The sequence below is a fragment of the Cetorhinus maximus genome, chromosome 6, assembly GCF_964194155.1.
Source record: "Cetorhinus maximus chromosome 6, sCetMax3.hap1.1, whole genome shotgun sequence".
NCBI classification, from domain to species: domain Eukaryota; kingdom Metazoa; phylum Chordata; class Chondrichthyes; order Lamniformes; family Cetorhinidae; genus Cetorhinus; species Cetorhinus maximus.
The window spans coordinates 69,630,832-69,651,846 of record NC_135884.1 but is presented as its reverse complement, the minus strand read 5'-3'; the positions used below and the strand labels follow the sequence as shown (position 1 = coordinate 69,651,846).

General features: G+C 44.9%; 1 protein-coding gene across 1 annotated transcript in view; it reads right to left on the bottom strand.

Annotated features, from left to right (window-relative positions):
* Positions 1-21,015, bottom strand: part of dnah1 (dynein, axonemal, heavy chain 1) — a 532,475-nt gene that overhangs the window by 159,121 nt on the left and 352,339 nt on the right. The window contains 5 exon segments of the mRNA XM_078543835.1: positions 10,179-10,375; positions 12,057-12,287; positions 13,426-13,590; positions 16,429-16,643; positions 19,006-19,163. Of these exon segments, the coding sequence (XP_078399961.1) occupies positions 10,179-10,375; positions 12,057-12,287; positions 13,426-13,590; positions 16,429-16,643; positions 19,006-19,163 (966 nt within the window).

The following is a 21,015-nucleotide window of genomic DNA, read 5'->3' as shown; positions in this document are numbered from 1 at the left end:
CCATCGAAACGGCATGTTTCCCAGGAATGCATAGATAATGCGGCGGGTTTGGGACGATACAGTGTGAAAAGCCGCCATTGCAGTTGACCGGTAAAATGTCATTTTACTGCCTGCTACCGCACTTAGTACAAATCTGGGATGATTCCGCCCAATGTCCTGGGTCATGATCTTGCATAATTATGCTGGAAATTGTTATGTAACAGGTTTTAAACAACTATGGAGGCAGGGAAAGGGGTGAGTTGAACAAAAAGGAAGGTCTGTGATAAGGTGGAAGGCAGGAGATAGAATAACAAAAGGGACGATGTTTCTAGACAAAAGGAGATGGCTAGAGGTGTAAATAGAATAGCAGAATCATCACCAACAGATGATGTCTGAAGAAGTATCATCTCACCATCCGTACAAGGCCTCCAACCTCATATTATACTAACCCAGCACAGCCCACTTCTTCTTTTCCCAGATCCACAAACAGGGCTGCCCTGGTAGGCCCATTATTCCAGCCTATTCTTCACTTCCACCCTCCATCAGGACAACTTGAGGGATCTGTTTATCTCCCTTGAACAGAAGCCCAAGCAATCCCCATTTACCATCACCCTCCTTCATCTAGTTGAATATGTTCTCACATAGAATAACTTGCGCTTTGGCTCCATTCGCTTTCTCCAAGAAAAAGCTGTTTCTATTGGAGCACTTATGGGTCCCAGCTATTGTTGCCTTTTCCTGGGATATGTGATGTATGGAACTTTTTTTCTTCTAACCTTACTCAGGTCCCCTTCCTTACGTCTTTTTCGGTACATTGATGAATGTATTGGTGTCATTTCCTGTCTCGACTAGAACCGGAAAATTTCATCAACTCTGCTTCCAATTTCCACCATTCCCTCATCTTCACAAGGTCCATCCCTGACTCTTCCCTTCCTTTCCTCAACTTCTCCATCTCTATTTCTGGGAAGTGGAGATGGAGAACCAATGTCAACCAATATCCACTATAAGTCCACCGACTCCCACAGCTACCTTGATTACACTTCTTTGCATCCCACTTCCTATACTCTATTCCATTCCCTTAGTTTCTCAGGCTGGAATTTCCGGCCCTGCCCACCAGCAGGATCTTCTGGTCCCACTGAAGTCAGTGGACTTTTGGCTGGCTTGCTGCATTTTCTGGCCCTGCTGCCGGCGCAGGGCCAGGAAATTCCAGCCTCAGCCTTTGTTGCATTTGATCTGACATTGCAACGTTCCATATCAGTACCTCCATTTTGTCTTTCTTTTTCCTCAACAGAGAATTCCCTTCCACCATGGTTGACAGGACCCTCATTCCATTCTATTTCTGCTCTTATCCCTTCCCTTCACTCCCAGAATCATGATAGGGTTCGCTTTGTACTCACCTTCCACTCCACAAGCTTCCACATTCAACTTATCATTCCCCCATCATTTTGACCACATTCAGCATGATGCCACGATCAATTACATAATCCCTTTCCCTCCTCTTGCAGCATTCTGAAGGGACTGTTACCTCCACAACATGCTGGTCCACTTCTCTATCACCCCAATGCCCCTCTTCTTCCCACGGTACTTTCCTATGCAAGCACAGGAAATGCAACACCTACCTTTTTCCCTTCTTACTGTCCAGGGCCCCAAACACTCCTTCCAGGCAAATCAGCTATTTACATGTGCTTCTTCAATTTAGTATTCACTGCATGATGCAGTTTCCTCTGTGTTGGCGAGGTCAAACACAGATTGGGTGACTACTTTGCAGGACACCTCCATTCAGTCTGCAAGTATGACTCTGAGCTTCCAAAAGCCTTCCATTTTAATTTTGTGCCCCACTCCCACTCTGATCTCTCTGTACTTAGCCTCCCACCCACTGTGAAGCTCAAGGAACAGCATCTCACCTTTTGACTAGGCACTTTATAGCCTTCTGGACTCAGCACCAAGTTCAACAATTTCAGATCAGAACCACTGCCCCCATTTTTCGAAAGGCAGCTTTAAGTGATAATTCTTCAATTCCCATTTACACCTCTAGACCCATCTTTTGTTTCTTTACTTGTTCAATTAACATTCCTTTGCATTGCACCATAATCTCCTTTTGTTATTTAGGCTCTCCTGCCTTCCATCCTAGCGCTGACCTTCCCTATTGTTCTTTCCCCACCTAGCACCTTTCCCAGCTTCTGTACCTGCTTCAAACCTGTTACATCTCTAACTTATTCCAGTTTTGACAACCTGAAACGTTAACTTTGTTTCTCTCTTCCCAGATGCTGCCTAATTTGCTGACTGTTTCCAGCATTTTCTGTTTTTATTCCAAATTTCCAGTAGGTGCAGTATTTTGCTTTTGGCATAAATTACAGGTGACAGTCTATTTCCTCAATTCATTCTATATTTTGCCATTAGATGTCATCAACATAATTTGGCTCCTTCTTAGAGTGTGTAGCCAGTTGGATTGTTCTACATGTGGCTACTACTAACAATTTTAAAGAAACCTTTTCATTTCTGTGAAAGTCAAATAAGCAATTACAAGTTATAACTGAAATCCATTGGGTCTTTTTAACCAAGGTTCCAGTGTACCTTATTGTGTAAAGTTACATACAACTTGGACAAAATTTAGTTTCCCTTTGATCTGGAAAAGTGCATAAATTAAGAATACAAGCAAATAAATGCACAGAAAAAAGAAATGCATAGGAGAGAGGTAGTATACAGTGAAATTGGAGATAAAAACAAAGACCAGAGAGCAAAAAATGTTTTTCCAGGAGTTAGAAAACAGTAAAAATTATTTTCTGTACTATATTAAATTGTATTACCATGTTTACTACCCTAGATTTATGTGGAGGGATGGGATTGCAGAATGTATGACATCATCAGGACTGGTATTTCTACCTCTTTGGCCAAGCTTTTGATCACCTGTCCTAATATCTCCTTATGTGGCTTGTGGCTGGAATTTTCCGGCCCTGTTGGCATCGGGTGTCATGGGGGGACGCGACAATATGGTGAGAAGGCCAAAAATTGGTTTCCCACCGGAGTGAAAGCACAGCGGGATCATCCGATGGTGTCCACCATGGCGAATCCTGTTGGAGGCCGGCGTGAACCCACTTTGTACCCCGCTAATGGAATGCAAAGTAAGGCTCAGCTGGACCTGTGCCCCCACGCCAGATTTTCCGTTACGCCGGCCCAGGACACATCTGGACAAGTATGCTGTGCAGAAGTCGGGACTTACCGTTAGGGCCTTGCTCAGATTGCGGACATCTGAGGAGCAGAAGATGCTGGAGCCCTACCGCTACTGGATCCTAGAGGAATACTTGCATCGTATGCTGGGTGGATTCCCAAAGACATGGCTGTGCCATGAAGCAGCTCATGGAAGGTGGTAGATCTCCATTGGTGTATCTGGTGTGCTTCGGAACATCACAGTCTTGCCATGGGCTGTTGCGGATGATTGGTGAGTGGCGGGGGAATGGGAGAGGAAAGCCCAGTTGTGAGTGGGAGAGGAAGGTGTATCTAGGGGGAGGTGGGGTGGTGGGAGGGGAAGGTCTAGGTTTCACTAGGAAAGGAAGGTGAGGGAGGGTGGGAGGGGAAGGTCTAGGTTTGACTGGGAAAGGAAGGTAAGCTGGGTGATGTTGGGTGGGGGGGGAAGGGTGTAACGGGAGAGAATGCAGCGTAGGAAGATAGGTGTAAGGGGGAGGGAGGTATATGGGAAGGAGTATGGAGGGGGGGATGGAGTCCAGGGGGTGGGGAGGGGGGATGGAGTCCGGTGTGGAGGGGGAGGATTGGAGTCCGCAGTGGCGGGGGGGGCGATTGAGTGTGGAGGATGGGGGGGAGAATGGAGGATGGGGGGGAGAATGGAGCGCAGGGGGGAGGATGGACTCCGGTGGGGGGAAGCAAAGGGGTTTGGAGGGGGGAAGGACTCCATGGGTCCAGGGCGAGGAAGGAGTAAGGGCGGGGGATGTCCAGGGAAACGTGCAACGGAGGGGTCTGTGGTGTCAATGACTGCCTCCTGGGGAGTGAACTGAGGGTGGGTGTGGCAGGAGGGAATGATGAGTATGAGGTGGCAGAGTGAGCCGGAAGGCTGGGAGGGTGGTGAGGGTGTGATGGTAGCGGTAGTAGGGACAGCGAGGTTGGTTGGTGGGGACTCACAGGCAGACATGGACCTTGAGTGTGGGAAGGTGGTCATGGAGGTCAATGTGAATGGGGGTGGGATTCTAGGGAAGGTAGGGAACGTGCATGTTCACCTGGACATCCTGGAAAGAAAAGGCTTCAGGTTGGTAGGTGACAGTGGGGAGGTGGAAAATGATGCCAGGGATATCAACAGTGATGGGGGAAAGGACATGGGTGACTGGGGGTAGAGAAAGGATGGGAGAGTTTACAAGAAACTTGATGACGGCCGTGTTTTTCCTGAGGCAGCTGAGACTCATGTTGGATGGGCACAGGTGCTGCATGGGAGTGTGATCCGTGGGTGGTGGAGATGCAGGTCAGCTCAGATGGACAACTGAAAGAGAACCCCAGCAGGCAGCATTGAAAATACTTGGGACATTGAGATGTGTGTGATGGAGGAAGGCTCCGCGTGTGTGGGAGAGTGCTTCCACAAGGCTCTGTCCCTCCAGAATTACTTGTGGTTCGACTGCATGCAGCTGAACTGCTAGTGGCGAGGGATGCAGGGGGCGGACTTGCGAAGCCTGTAAATGGAGCTGAAAGACAACTTTACACATTATTCAGTGAAAGTGAATATATTTTCAGAATAAAAAGTGACAAAATGTGACACAAATGCAACCACTTTTGATCAGAATTTCTTAACTTTTCTAGGCCTACCACTTCTTCTAGATGCTGCCCTGATATCCGTAGCAGGGGTGGAGACAAGCTGTGCAATGGTTGGCCCTGATGCCTCTTGTGACTTCTGCATACGTCCTCTTGAAAGCCGAGGCCCTGCGGGCCCCAGCTTGCTTTGGCTGTCCTCCTGTGGGCCAGGTGCTCCCTCTGCGGTGACAGAGGACGAGGTTGAGGGGTCACAGGCAAAGGGGACTCAGAGGGAGAGGACAGCTCTGAGATTCCTGAGTAGATGACCCAGGGGTACCCAGCTGCCGCTCCTCCTCCCTTCAGGTGCCCGAGGGCCCCGGCCTGACTCCTTGAGGGAAAGGTGCACCTGGAAGTACACCGATGTGCTCCCTTTCTCTCTTGCGTTGCCACTGCAGGAACTCATCCATGGCTACCGCAATGGAGTGCAGGTCTGTGCTCATCTCTGCATTCTGCTGGACCAGGGTCTCCATGGAGTCTGCCATCCTTCCCATGGAGACCTCCATGTGCACACATGTAGGAACTACTTCATCAGAGAGCAGACAGATGCAGTCCTCAGACTCATGTGCCACTCTGTTGAGGACTCCCAACTGTACTGCGTGATGTTCCCCCACCTCCTGCTGATTCTCCATGATGAGTTGGAAGGCCGAATCCAGAGGCTCATCATCTGACTCGGACCTCATGGATGCCTCTTCCCCAGCAGTCCTCTGAGTGCCGGAGAGCTCAGCTGAACCTATCCCCTCCTGCTGTGTGTCTGGTGGTGACTACCAGATTGTGAACCCAAGCCTGCTCTAGATCTAGATCCCACCAAGATATATGTCTCTGCATTGGTTGGAGAATGTGGATAAGCACTGTGATGGGTCCTCCAGGTTGCTTATTTCAGATTTTCAATGGAGGAGGTGTCCTGTTGGCTGGAGGTGAGGAGCTGGATGGAATTGAGGAACTGGCTGAGGGTGTCGATCACTTGGCAGAGCTCCCTGTGAAGCAGAGATAATTAGTGCATGGCAGCAGGATCAAAGAACAGGAGAGAGAGCACTCACAGTTGTGTTAAGAGAGGGATGATGGGGACAATACCACTAACTCTCACACACTTCCTCATATCTTCATCAGACTCATATCCTATGGATCTCGTGTCCTCATTCTGTCCATGGCTCCGCTCACCACACAAACGTTCCACACAGTGCCATGCATCCTGCTCACACTCTCTCCATCTGTATTCATGCAGGAAAAGCTGGCTCATAACAGCAAAGAGAGGACCCCAAATGGGGGTGGAATGGCCCATATTAGACCCCTCATTCAATTTGAGGAGCGTGCCATCGCGCTAACTGTGCAGGATCCTCACATGGGTGTTTGCCGCCGACCTCACTGTTGCCGCGGGCACGGTCCACATCCTCACCAATTAGTGCGATGGCATGCTCCTCAAATTGAGTGAGGGGTCTAATATGAGCCACTCCACCCCCATTCGGGGACCTCTCCTTGCTGTTGTGAGCCAGCTTTTCCTGCATGAAAACAGATGGAGAGAGTGTGAGCAGTTTGCATGGCACTGTGTGGAACGTTTGTGTGGTGAGCGGAGCCATGGACGGGATGAGGATGTGAGCTCCATAGGCGATGAGTCTGATGGAGATATGAGGGTGTGTGTGAAAGTTAGTGGGGTTATCCCTTGAGGTGTGAGATCCCTGTGGATGTAAAATGGGTTTGTGAGTGTGTGAGTTGAGAGTGATGAGGTGGTTGATTTACCCTGGCGGAACGGGTGAGAGCATTCATCCTCTTCCTGCACTGGATGGCTGACCTCCTCTGCACTCTGGTAGCACTGACCACCACGGCAGCCTCCTCCCAGGCCAGATTGGTGACTCTGGTGGACCTCCTGCAGCCAGAGCGTGAGTAGGGAACATCACGGCAGCCTTCCACTGCATCCAGCAGGCGCCCCAGAGAGGCGTCACTAAATTTGGGGGCTGCTGTCTTTTTAACTTTTGAGGCCATCTGTTGCCTGGAGCAGTCCTGGCCTGAAGACACGAAGTAGGCATGCACCCTGATGTGCTTTAAACATGACGCCACGAGCGAGGAAGTGCTGAGGTCATGGCATGACAGGCAAATCTGAACCCGCCGCCAGCGATCCAGCGTGTTTCCCATGAGTTCATTATTAGTGAGGCAGGATGCACCAGGAAGGGACAATATGGTGCAAGCGGCTGGCGGGTAAAATGTCCTTTTTCTCACCCACGACCTCACTTTGTGCAGATCTGCACCAATTCCGCCCTGTGCTAAATGTTGTTTCATAATGCTCCCGTTAAGTGCCTTGGAATGTTTTTCTATTTTAAAAGTATTACATAAATACAAGTTGGTTTTGCTGTTGTTGTTCATTCGAATAACATACAACAGCACAGATCTGCACTGGGAATTTGTGGAAAGTATTGCAAGTTTTGTTTATTCTTTCATGTGATGTGAGTGTCGCTGGCTAGGACAACATTTATTGCCTATCCCTAATTGCCCTTGAGAATGTGGTGGTGAGCAGCTTTCTTGAACCGCTTCAGTCCATGTGCTTTAGGGACACCCACAGTGCTGTTGGGAAGGGAATTCCAGGAATTTGACCCAATGTTAGTTCTAAGTCAGGAGGGTGTGTGACTTGGAGGGAACTTGCAGGTGGTGTTGCTCCATCTGTCTGCTGCCATTGTCCTTCTAGGTGGTTGAGGTTATGGATTTGGAGGTGCTGTAGAAGGAACCTTGGAGGTTCTGCAATGCATCTTGTATATGATACACACTGCTGTCACTGCATCAGTGGTGGAAGGAGTGAATGTTTAATGTGGTGTATGGGGTGCCAATCAAACGGGCTGCTTTGTCCTGGATAGTGTTGAGCTTCTCGAGTCTTGTTGGAGCCCCACTCAAACAGGCAAATGGAAAGTTTTCCATTACACTGCCTTGTAGATAGTGGACAGGCTTCATGGAGTCAAGAGGTGAGTTATTTGCTGCAGAATTTCCAGTCTTTGACCTGCCCTTGGCTGGTCCAGTTAAGTTTGTGGTCACAAGGGTAACCTCCAGAATGTTGATGATGGAGTTTCAGTAATGATAAAATCAGTGTATTATCGGTATAATCAAGAAGATGGTTGGATTCTCTCTTATTGGAGATGGTCATTGCCTGGTGCTTGTGCAGTGCGGATGTTAATTGCCACTTATCAGTCCAAGCCTGAATGTTGTTGTGTACAGCAACAGTGCCTTAATCTCTCCAACAGTATGATGCCAAATATTTTCATAACATAAATAGCACTCAAATTTGTTTTGCTAGAAGAAAGGAAAATTGAGCAATGACATAGGCAGCTTGGCTCTGGGCTGGCTGCAACAACCTTAGTCTTCATACTATCGCAATTCCTGGTCAAGACCCAGTTGTCCACCTCCCCTGCATAAATGACCTCGAGGGCCAGAAATACAGCTGGAGTCAGCTGGGTGGAACATAAGTCCAACCCCACTGGAAATGTGCTCAATAAAGAGAGAAGCACAGAAGGCCCTGCCCAAATTAGCTGATTGACTGTTAAATGGTGCCCATGAGGAAGGAAGAAGAGGGAAAAGGAATGAAACAAAATCAAGAAAGTTGAACTGGTAAGTAACAGGGGAAAAGATTTAGGAAAATATAAATGAACAAAAATATGAGCATGGAACAAGAGAAAGAAGAAATGAGAGGAATGAAAAGGATATTAAACATAAAAATGGCTGAAATTAAAAATATTTTTCATGCAGTACACTGAAGATTAGTTTGCATCAGGTAACTTTAATTTAGTTGTTTAAAATTTCATTTTGAAATGGAGATCTTTATCAGAGTAGATAGGTGTATGTAATATTTTCTATAGGAATAGCACGTGGTTCTGAACACATTTTGTTATATTAATTTCCTGCCATGATTGGCCTTAGTCACTAAGCCAGAAAGGAAAGTCTGTAAGTGACAGATACTGAAAGTAAGAAAGAAACACACAGAGAGGTTAGAGAGTAGAGAGGGCAACAGAGACCAAGGTCAACAAATAACAGAAAGACCAACAAAGAAAACAGGGAGAAAATGGTTGCAAAGTAACTGACAAAGGACACAGAGAAACAAAGAAAGGTCAGCAACTAACAGAAGGGGAACAACACAAAGATCGGAGAGTAACAGATATAGCAACAGAGTGAAATTGAGAAAAACCAGAGAATGACAGAGATGAATAGTAACAGAGAGATTGGTCAGAGGATGACAGACATAGGGACAGACTAATAGAACTGCAGAGAAATACTAGGGATTAACTCCCAAGTAAAGAGTAAATAGAAATTATAGCCTTTTATTGCTGAAATAATAAGCAGGATCGACACCCATCTTGACCTTGATAAGATAAGCAAATGAGGCAGTGGATCTTGCCAAAATACTAGGGACCCTGATTCATATGCTTTTAACACTTAACCTTGGCATCATCTAACAATAGCTTCTTATTTATCTTGTCTTCTCCCCCGTCTTTTCAATTTTGATGCTGGTCCACATTATATCCAGGATTTAATGTGGGCGATGGGGTCTTGCCCACTGAGGCAGAACGAATGGGCGCCTGGCATCATTTTTCTCGAGGAGGCCCAACGCTATTTAATTCCAATCAAGCACTTACCTGGGCAGCATTGGGCCTCCAATCAGATTAAGCACCCTGCAGCTTGGAAATCCCACCCCCGAGAGCTGCCAGCCCATCAGAAGACAGCAGTTGTCCAGTACTGGCAGTGCCACTGGGAGTGGTGGCTACCGTTGGTACTACAGTGGGGCCTAATAGGATTGCTGATGGATCCCTAGGTAGAAGTGAGTGCAAGAGGGACGGGGGTTGTGGGGAAGGGATTGGAAGCAGAGGCTAAGAGGTGGCTTCCTCCATGGTCTCCTCTCCTGATGCCGGGACCCTCAATCAGGCAAGAGTGCCCGTGAATGAGGGATCTCCTTAGCTGGTCGCTGACAAACCCTGCTGGGAGGCGTCCCTAGATACTGAGTCCCCTAGCCACCACTGGTTGAATACCAATTGGCCTCTGGGTGGGAAGGGAAGGCTTGTGGGCCTTCAAGGTGTCCACAAGCCAAGGGCTTGATCGGAGGGAGGTGGGAGGGTGGTGGGATCTCCACCTCGCACACATGCCACTGCCCCCCACACACCCCAGCTCTGAACTTGTCTCTGGAGGATGCACTGAATTCTGCCCGATGAGTCATGCTCCTTCACTTAAGTTTCTCGGCTTAAAAACATATCCCCAACATTCATAATCTCACAGAATGACACTGTCCAGTTAACGCAAAATAATCGACAGTCCAAACTGATTTCTAGAGACTGGAGATCTCCACAAAGCCACACCAGTTTAACTTACCACATACTTGTTCAGAGAAATTACATAAAAAGAACAAAGTTTATGCTGCTGGACAGATGTAACCCACTCCTACGTACATATGTGATGCTAATTTTGTAAGGGACTGTCTCCCACTACCCCCAACACCCAGGAGCAGAGCATTGCCCATTGGTTGCCGAAGAATCCTGCTGATTCTACAGATATGTTGAATGGCATCCATGAAGAGAACGAGCCTCAACTTGCTGGTGCTGGTCTGATTGAAGTCATCCATGTACTCCTGAATAACGTGCACCATCTAGAATGAATAAAGAGGAAGTACTACTTGATTACACTGTGCCTTCTTCAGTTTAAGGATTAGATAAGATGTCTATTGCAGTTATACTCGCACAATTGCTCAAAGTTTGTCTTCAAGTGGATAATTTCTGTACTTTTGTTTAAAATGCTTTGAAGCTGCAGTGTGATCTGCTGATTAAGCTGACTGAAAGGACAGGTCTTTTCTGTGTCCTGTGATATTGGGGAGGTGGATTCTAGTAAAAAAAAACTTAACAATAGTAGAAGATTCCTCTCTTATGCTGCTTGGGAATGCTTAGGAGAAAAAAAAGAGACAGACACACATAATGCCAGATCTGTGTCCCTGTCAAATCGCCCCAGAATTTCCAGGTGAGGAAGAGGGACTGAGTGCCTATGCCTACAACAGATGCAGGCAGTGTAACAGCCTCGAAACAAGGTGGAACCAGTCCAACTACAGTTTATGGCTCATTTTCTTCTTGGGGCACCCAAAGAGGCTGTTGGGTAATCCTGCACCTGATCCCACCCTCAAATCAGGGGATGCGGGAGGCAGCAAGACCAATGGGTCCATAAATATCTTTTTTTCTTCACAGAGGCTCATTGGGTCATAAGGTCATAGGGACCTTTCAAATGCTGTTTGGATGTCAGCCAGAAGGGACTATCAGCAGCTACTACCACTGGGCATAAGTCCCTGACAGGGGCTGGTCCACAGTAATAACCCAATTCCACAAATCCAGGGAGACTCTGGTCAGGCATCATGCACTTTTGATGTGCTATATTTCACTAACACCCTGGCACAGGTGTGAGACTGATATCAGGGCTATATATTCTGATCTGAAAGGACAGCTGTGCTGTTGATGATACATTCAGCTGAGATAGAATACTCCTGGTATCATTAACACAATCTGACAGCTTATCTTTTGGCTAAATCCACCACTATTCATGGTTGCTATCCAGTCATTTCTAGTGCATGTTTGAGTGTTAGTTGAGGACATGATCGGGCTTGGCAGTGATGTGTCTAATAGTTGACACCCACAATCTAGACTCAAGTAAATATAATTATCTATGTAGAACTAATCTTTTTGGGAGCTTTACCAGTCCAGCGCCTGTTCTAGCAGATCAATTGCATTTATGAGTCCAGATTGTGAGAGATGACAAGATAATTGACTTTCTGGCAAGTTCAATTGAAACCTCATCCAACATCCTTCATACCCTCCTCATCTTTTCGGTAGAACTGACAGGATAGCAATCAAGAATCAGGACTCTTCTTTCCCCTCCCTAAATGAATGATGTTGGTTATTTCTCATCGCCCACATGCCTTCCTGATTGAGATCAGCTAATGTGACACAAACTGAGATTGGGACCTGGAGCAATCCTGGTTTGTTCGGCTCTGTTCCTCACTGGAAGGTGCAGTATCATCAGAACAACCACCTGAATAGACCAATCTAAAAAATGGCAGTTGTGAGACTGGCTTGTCAGGAAATCACTACAACTTAAAACTGACAACAGAGGAGCTTGAGAAATTTTCCTGCAGCTAAATACCAGTCCTAACCTTATGACATGCTGCCTTATTTAACAGGGATAACGCAGGACTGCATTTGCTCCTAGGCAGAGTTAACTTGGGTTCTACCAACTGACATTGCAAAAGCAGATTGCAGTATTAGGTTGAGCACAGAGCACCAATTTACCTTCTCCATGTTGTCAATAAACTGATAGATCCTGTTATCTGATCCAATAGCCATGAAATCCCCGTAAAGAACAGGCAATTGTGGAGCAACTTCTTCAAAACTTGTGCCCAGTTCTAAAAGCTTGCTGTGTACCAGCTTTTCAAACCAGTTGCGGTCATTGTCATTCACTAGCCGGTCTTTGAACACACGGCAGCTTTCATGGTACCACAGTCTCAGCAGAAGAACTTTAGTCTAAAACAAGAAAATGAACCAATAAGAAGGCAGTGCAGAATACAGGACACATCCCAGTCACATGGTGAGCTTCAATAAATTAAAGATTTTATTAGGAAAATTAGATCATTTTCATTTTGCAAATTTCATGTATTATGCCTATTGGTAAATTAAGGTTGTTTAAGTGATAATATTTTGCATATGTAAGCAACAGATTTTAATGAATGTTAGGGACCCACCTGGTCATGAGGTAGCAGGCATATTGTGAACTACAAGCACAGTAAATCCATCTATTTCCTGGATGTCAAGCCTGCTGTAAGTGCCAGCCTCACTTAACCACCATTATCATCAATTTGGTATGAGAGGAAAATAGGAATAAGCTAGTGGTCCACTGCATTTCTGACATTGCTGGCCATTTATTGCATGGCTGCCACTGCCACTGATATTACGTTCTACACTAACAGCAATATCTGGGCTATAAGTATAAAGTTAAAGAAAAAATAGGTGAAGTGTTGTTTGGATCTTCCAGTAGCTCGCAAGAAGCCTTTAATCCAGTGAAAGCTCTAATTCTGAGAGTTTAGGACATTTTCCTTTTGCCAACTAAATGCACATTTTAGAAACAAATCAGAAAGGTAGAAGTGGCCCAAAGGGCTTAATTTATTCACCGAGATTTGAGTACAGTAGTATGTATTACTAGTACTAGTAATTCAGAGTGAACATGAGTTCAAATCTCACCATGGCAGTTTGAGAATTTGAATTCGGTTTAGAAAGTCTGGAAATAAAAAGTAGTTATTGGTGAAAGTGACCATGAAGATATTGGATTATTGTGAAAAGGTAACCGGCTGTCCTTACCCAATCTGGCCTACAAATGACTCCAGTTCCACCTCAGTGAGGTTGACTCTTAACTGTCCTTTGAAGTAGCCGAGTAAGCCACTTAGTTGTATCAAATAGACTGCAGTAGTTGAAGAAGAAATCCCACCACCATCTTCTGAGGCAACTAAGGTTGGGCAATAAATGTTGGCTTTTCCAATGAAGCTTGTATCCCAAGAATGAATATGAAAGAAAGTTCTTCATAAGGACCTGTTATTTGAAGCCCCTGATCAAAGTGCAGGAGGTAAGAAAGAGTTGATCTTTAGGTACAGCCATAGCCTAAACATACCTGAGTATTGGCAGATTCAGCCATGAGTATCCCCTGGAAGACCTTTGACAGGTCACGCAGATTGAAGGTGTAGTGTGACTTGGCAGGGGTTGGGAGCAGCTGTGATGTTATGGTGGAGTATACTTCGATTGTTGCAGAGACAAGTGGTTCATTCAGAAGTTTCATCTCTTCAGCATTACCTGTGAAAAATAAATCAGCCTGACTTTAACGCAGTCCCATTGCCAAAATTTGAACCTTTATTGGGCATTGCCTAAACAATAGCAAGGCTGTGAACCACTGACTTCCTCTTACAAGCAAAATGATGGCTGGCATAAGAGTGAGTGACTCCCAAGCCAGGAGTTCCTGTCTTGATGCTGGTAAGGGATCTGGTATGTCTGTCTCTATTGTTACATTGCATGAATACAGACCAAATCTTTTTGAAAACATTTTTTATCTTGAGCAGTCACAGTGCTTGGGGGTTTAAGGATTGTATAACTGTAACCAGGGACTGGTTTTTGGATGATCCCCAATTTCTTCCCATTCACAGGGTGGGTGAGGGCAGGTGGATGCCACAGAGGCAATTGTACCCATCTGTCCTATGTAAATCAAGGGCCTTCACATTAACCCCACAATCTCTTGGATTGGAGTTGAAGGGCATCATTGGCACAGATAAAAAGAACATGGACATGGAAGCACAACTATCTAGGATATTGAACTTACTTTGGTAATCTCAAAGCCCTATCTTGCATCCCATCACCTTGTTTGTGTAAAAAAATCACAGAGTAAGTCAGATACTATATCACTCAATGGGAGCGCAGATTGACTATCTGGATGTGGTCAGCACCATCGATTTTTTATATTAATTTTGAAATTCATTTGATCACCACACCTGATTCTCCAATGTTATTTCCATTGAGTGATGCTGCATAATGGGACTGAAGTCTTTGAAACTTAAAACTATTATAATAAAATGTACAACCTTTAGAGGTCTGGTGTTTTTAAAGTTTAATTTGAGTACAAAACAAATGTTTAACTATGTCTGTGTGAGACCACTGTGCTTAGTGAGCTGAGAAATGACAGTACTATGAAATTGTGGGCGGAATTTTACGGCCCTGATGCAGCCGGGGCGGGGTCAGAAAACCCGGCGAGCCGTTTGAAAGTCCATTTGGCTTTGGCGGGACCAGAAGATCCCGCCGGGGGAGGGGCCCTAAAATTCTGCCCTATATATTTAACGCTTTCACACCAATACAGACTTAAGATCTGCCATAGAACTCTCCCTGTCACAATCTGACAAAACACAGAAATCTCCCCTTTAGAAAATCATCCCTGTTCTATACATATTTTTGATGATCAATGTAAGGGATGTTAATATTGGAAATGGAGTGTTTCCTCACTTTGGACCCAGTGTCACTATTGGCCATTCCTAGGTCAGCCATAGTTTGGGTTAGATATGCAGCGAAGCACCTTTTTTCTTTTCTAATTTTTTTCTAATTCTTTTCAATGCCTTAATTTCAATTTCAGTTTTGTATGCCAGCCATCCATTTAGCCAGTCTAAATAGTATTGTGGCACCATGTTGTGCCAATTAGTAGTTATGTGGTGTGTGTTCACATCCACAAGGAACTGGGTAGAGAATGCCTCAAACTAATTTTTACACAGAAATTTAATGATTGAAGAGAGAAAAAATTAATCTGGTTGGCTTCAAACCAAGTTCTAAAATGTGAAAGAACAAATTCAAACCTCAGTGGGACACACAGTACTCCAATGTCTTTTTGTTGTCCTTTGTTGTTACATAATTACATCGGGAATTACATAGAGCATACCATTGGCTCCAACTAGTCTGTGCTGGATTTTATACTCCACACAGGTCTCCTCCCATTCCATCCGCCTTAGTTCAGCCTTCAGCATATCTTTCTACTCCATTTTCTCTCATGCTCTTGTTCAATTTCCTTTTGAAAACATTTAAGCTATTTGCCTCAACCACTACCTGTGGAAATGAGTTCTATGTTTTAGCCACTTTCTGAGTGAAGAAATTTCTCCTTATTTCCCTGTTGGAATTATTAGTAACTATCTTGTATTTATGGCCCCTGGTTCCCCACATATACCCTGTCCATCCCATTCATAATTTTGAAGACCTCTATCAGATCTCCCCTAAGTGTTATCTCTTTTAAAGGAAAAGAAAACTGTTACATCTTTCCCAGTTGCTGTTACCTCTTAGTTCTGGTACCATCCTTGCATATCTATTTTTGCATTTTCTCCAGTGTTTCTAAGTCCTTTTTATGGTATGGAGGCCAGAACTGTGCCAATACTCGAATTGCAGCCAGACCAGAGTCCTATTCAAGTTTAACTTAACTTCACCACTTTTGAATTAGATACTCTTAGAAATAAATTCCAGGCCTTTGGTAGCATTTTTAATTGCTTTTCTGACCTATTTTTAATAATTTATTCACCTGTATTCCTAGATCCCCTTGCTCTTTTACCCCATTCAGTTCCTTAGTTTCTAAGGTGTTAGTGGTGTTTCTGATTTCCCTACCAAAATTGATCTATTTTAAGAGTTCTTTTTCCACATTATCTTTTCATGCTGAAAGTTTTCTGATGTCTTCCTGTATTATATTGCGTTCTTCCTCAGTGTTAACTATACCCCCAGTTTGATATCATCTGCAAATTTTGATATTGTGTTACTTGTCTCAAAAACCAAATCCAATTCACTTTTGTTGCCAACTATTTATTACACAACAGGTTTTGATGATCTAGATTGCACTGCCTGAAAGGGTAGTGGAGACAGATTTAATAATGGCTTTCAAAATATATAAATACTTGATGGGGATCAAATTGTGAGGCATTGCAGAAAGAGGATATTGGAACCAATTGGATAGCTCTTATAAAGAGCTGGTACAGGCAAAATGGGTCGAATGGCCTCCTTCAGTGCTTTAAGACTCAATGATTCTATTTTGCCCCTTCTCATAGATCTGTCCCCAGGCATCAACCCCAATGTTAGGTTAAATGTCCTATTAATATAAATGCACTGAATGGTGAAAGTGAAATCATTTCTATCCAAGGAACTCACTCAGCCAACTATCCAAGATGGTGGAAAATATCTTCAGTTTGCTGCGGTCATCCATTTCAATAAAGGATAGATAATTGAAATGACGTGTGTATCGTGCAGTAATTGGGTTCCTTCCTCCACCTGGTGGCCCCATGGCGCACACAAAGTTTATATCCAATAGCTGCCTAAAGGTTCCTGCAACAAGAGGTCATGTGCACAGTATAAGCAAAGCAATTTGATCCAAAATTACATCCAAATGGATGCCTACCAGTTTAAAGTTTGCAGAACTACTATCTGATCAGATTTTAACTTTTTCCAAACTATCCTAGGTGCTCATCCCAGCAAACCTTAAGCCTAGTCTATCTTCAGCAGTGTTTGCCAAACCACTTTACAAATACTTTTGTTGAATCTAAGAAGTTGGCTTTAACCCAACTCACCTGTCAAGGATGGGCAGGCATGTAGTTACAACTGCCATTAAAAGTTTAAGACTCCATTCCTGCCCCATTCCCACCTGCACCTACTTTAACCGTACCCTTTTTCTTTAGGTGGCTGAGGAACCAGCCTCAGTAAGTAACACTTGGAAATCAGGGTCCTTGTTGGATATCATTAGGTCCCCAGTGGCACTTAACTACAGGCTGAGTGGGCACCCGCTGTGGCTGTGCTGTTCAATAACACCCATAAGGGAAGTTTACTTTTATAGCACAGAAACAGACAATTTGTTCAACTGGTCATGCTCGCATTTATGATCCAAACGAATTTCCTCCCACCTTACTTCATCTCACCCTGTCAACATATCCTTCTATTCTTATCTCCCTCATGTACTTAGTTAGAGACCCTTAAATTAATCTATGCTATTTGCTTCCACCACTCCATGTAGAGGCGAGTTCCTCATACTAAACACTCTTTGACTAGTTGGTATCGCTTCCATCCACCCAAAGCCCAATCTGAGTTGAGCCTTCTCTCTTCTAGGATAAACATCTGACTAGGGCAGTATTCAGCCACTGATTGTTGTTTTCTGTGCCTATTAGGGCCAATGTTCCTGGTTCTACCTTACCCAGATGTTGGACAGGAAGAGTGGCTGAATTTGGTGGGCCTGGTCAATAATAGCATGGCTGACCACATCCAACAGGAGGTTGTAAGAGAAAGCACCATTTAACTTTGTGGCCTTGCTGCCTTGTCCCCCTCTGAAGCTTTGATCTAAGAGGCTCCCGGTTGCAAGGTCCATCAGTAGGTTCTTCAGACTCTAGGAATGTTCACCTTTGGGATGAAACCACAAGGCATGGAGCACAGGAAAAATGATCATCTGTTTGAAATAATAAAGCAGCACCAGGGTTGGCATCAACTCAATATTTTCCACAATTCCTTGAATACTGCTGAAAAAAAAGAGCCATGCTGTCCAAGATTTTAATTTGCACTCATCAGGACAGATGCAAGAATGCCAAATTTCAAAGGGAGAAATCATTTATACTGCATGAGAAAAGGGTGCCATGGAGAATGCACCAGGGAACTATAGTCCCCCAGGTTTTTGTTTAATTCAAAGAAGGTGCAATGCCTGGACATATTTCTTTTGCTTGCAAAGGACATATCCCTCCATATCAATATATGTCGCTTCTAGGAAGCGTAAGTGAGCCACATTGCGAGCCTGACTGATAACTTAAATTGGTTGTTAGCGTAATTCTTAGCACACCCAGGATTGTTCATCAAGTGCTATCCTATCAGAGAATCACACCTAATGTTCAGGATGCAACTGTCAAGCCAAAAAGACATTCTGCCTACCACACAAATGAATAATGTAGCATATGAATTTCATGCCAGGCATGTCAGCAAGTCCCAACAACTGGAGGATCATATCAAACAGCACATTTCTTTTGGCTATTCGCAATAGGCAGAGTATTGACTGTACTCAATCAGCCAGTGCTTGCAAAACTCAGAACATAATGTTTAACTGAGTTGTGATTCCGCGATTAGACAGCACTTGCTGAACAATCCCGAATGAGCTAGGAATTACACCCACAATCAATTTAAGATTATCAGTTAGGCTTGTAATGTGGTTCACTTACACTTGCTAGGAGCTACATATATCAAAATGCAGGGACCTGTCCTCTACAGGCGAAAGGCATTGTACCTGTTTTTGAATTAAATGCCTGGGGACTATAGTTCCCTAGTGCATTCTACTTGGCAATACTTCGACCAACCATTCATCACCCTTTCCTTATCAGTATATATTGTTGCTTCCTTTAAAATTTGGCATTCTTGTATATGTCCTGATGAGTGCAAGACGAAAAGCTTCGACAGCATGTCTCCTTTGTCAGCAATACTCGAGTTCCGTACTACCAAGCGACTAATTCCTTGAATGTTACATAGATGAAATCCAGTCAGGATTTTCTGCTCCATGTCCCCTGCCTGCCACTTCTCACACCTTAATTTTAATTTTCAGAAACCTGCAGGTCTAGGAGTGGGGAAGTGAAAAATCTTGGCTAGTCAGATTTTGCACTATACAGAGTTGATAGAAGCTCAAATACATGGAAGAACAAAAATATAAATTCTACAGACATACCTATCATTTTCCTGTCATACCAGCCATGATGATCCATCCACTGCCGCAAGATTTCAATAGGAGGCTGGGCTCCATATGTCTCAAGAGCTGGCATATTCAGGTCATCAATGAAAAATATAAAATACTTTCCAAGTGGTGGTCCATACACACCTTTGCGCCTGATGAAAAAAATCATAAACAGTCAGGAACATGAATATTTTAGAACAGATAAAAACAAACACTATTGGGGTGAAACTAGCCTAAAGTCAATGGAAAGATTATTGAACAGGGCTGCTGATTCATTATTGTCCGTTTTGCACTACCACCAAAGAATAATTTCAAGCCCAATGTTCTAACATACTGCAACCATCTAGGCAGTATTAAAACTCTGCCAATGTTATCTGATGACTGTCCCACATCCGAGAGAGGATGAGTCAGAAATTCAACTACACTGAACTCTTTTACAGGCATAAAATTGGTGTCATAGTGTTTAATATGATGGGCACATTCCACACACTTTCTGCACTGGAAGTGCAGAGTCTGGCTGACTGGCAAAGGCATCAAAATAGCCCCTGCCTCAAGAAGGTTATCCCTATTTGAGGCCCCCTTTGTAAAACTGGACTGTGTTCAGGTCTACGTGTGGCCTAACCAGCAAGGGCCACTGCAGGCTGCCACCAAAGAGGTAAATTTAAAAAACAACTTACCTTAATGTGGAGCTGGAAAGTGCAATGCACTCCTCTCTGCTCCACATTAAATGCATGGACTGCTGTTGGCTACTGCTCACCACCTGCCCCCGAACTCGATTGCTGCCTGCATCGCTCGCTTAGTCACTCTCCTCTCCTTCCTAATCATTTATCCCCACACCCTTCCATTCCCTCCTCTCTTTCTCGACTGTTTATCCCTTCATTCAAGATCTAACTGAGAACCGCTACCTGAGATGTAACAGTCCAAAATTGAAATCCTCTTCACCGGTGAGCTGTCTGGAGGCATCTGGTAGGTGCCCACAGTTCACCAATCTGATGTAAATGAAATCTGAGGACCAATATCAGGTGGGTCTTAGAAATTGTTCCCTCATCGATAAGCCTAAGTCAATCCCTGACTATTTCGAGGTCTCCTTTGTATAGACTGTCCACCAATATTTATTACAAGCCTACCGACTCCCACAGCTACCTCGAATACAGCTCCTCACATCCTGCTTCCTGTAAGGGCTCCATCCCATTCCCTCAGTTCCTTCGCCTCCGTCGCATCTGTTCTGATGATGCCAATTTCCAAAACAGTTCCTCTGACGCATCTTCCTTCTTCCTTAACTAAGGTTTTCCACCCACGGTGGTTGACAGGGCCCTCAACCACGTTCGGCCCATCTCCCACGCATCTGCCCTCACACCTTCCTCTCCCTTCCAGAACCATGATAAGGTCCCCCTTGTCCTCACTTATCACTCCACTAGCCTCCACATTCAAAGGATCATCCTCCGCCATTTTCTCCAACTCCAACATGATGCCACCACCAAACACATCTTTCCTTCACCCCCCTGGCGGCTTTCCACAGGGATCATTCCCTCTGGGACACCCTGGGCCACTCCTCCATCACCCCCTACACCTCAACCCCCTCCCACGGCACCTTCCCATGCAACCGCAGAAGGTGCAACACCTGTCCCTTTACCTCCCCCTTCCTCACCATCCAAGGGCCCAAACACTCCTTTCAAGTGAAGCAGCACTTCACTTGCACTTTCCTCAATTTAGTCTACTGCATTCACTGCTCGCAATGTGGTCTCCTCTACATTGGAGAGACTAAATACAGACTGGATGACCGCTTTGCAGAACACCTTCGATCTGTCCGCAAGGATGATCTGGACCTCCCTGTCGCTTGCCATTTCAGCACACCACCCTGCTCTTATGCCCACATGTCCGTCCTTGGTCTGCAGCAATGTTCCAGTGAAGCTCAACGCAAACTGGAGGAACAGCACTTCATCTTCCGATTAGGCACCTTGCAGCCTTCCAGACTTAACATTGAGTTCAACAACTTCAGATCAT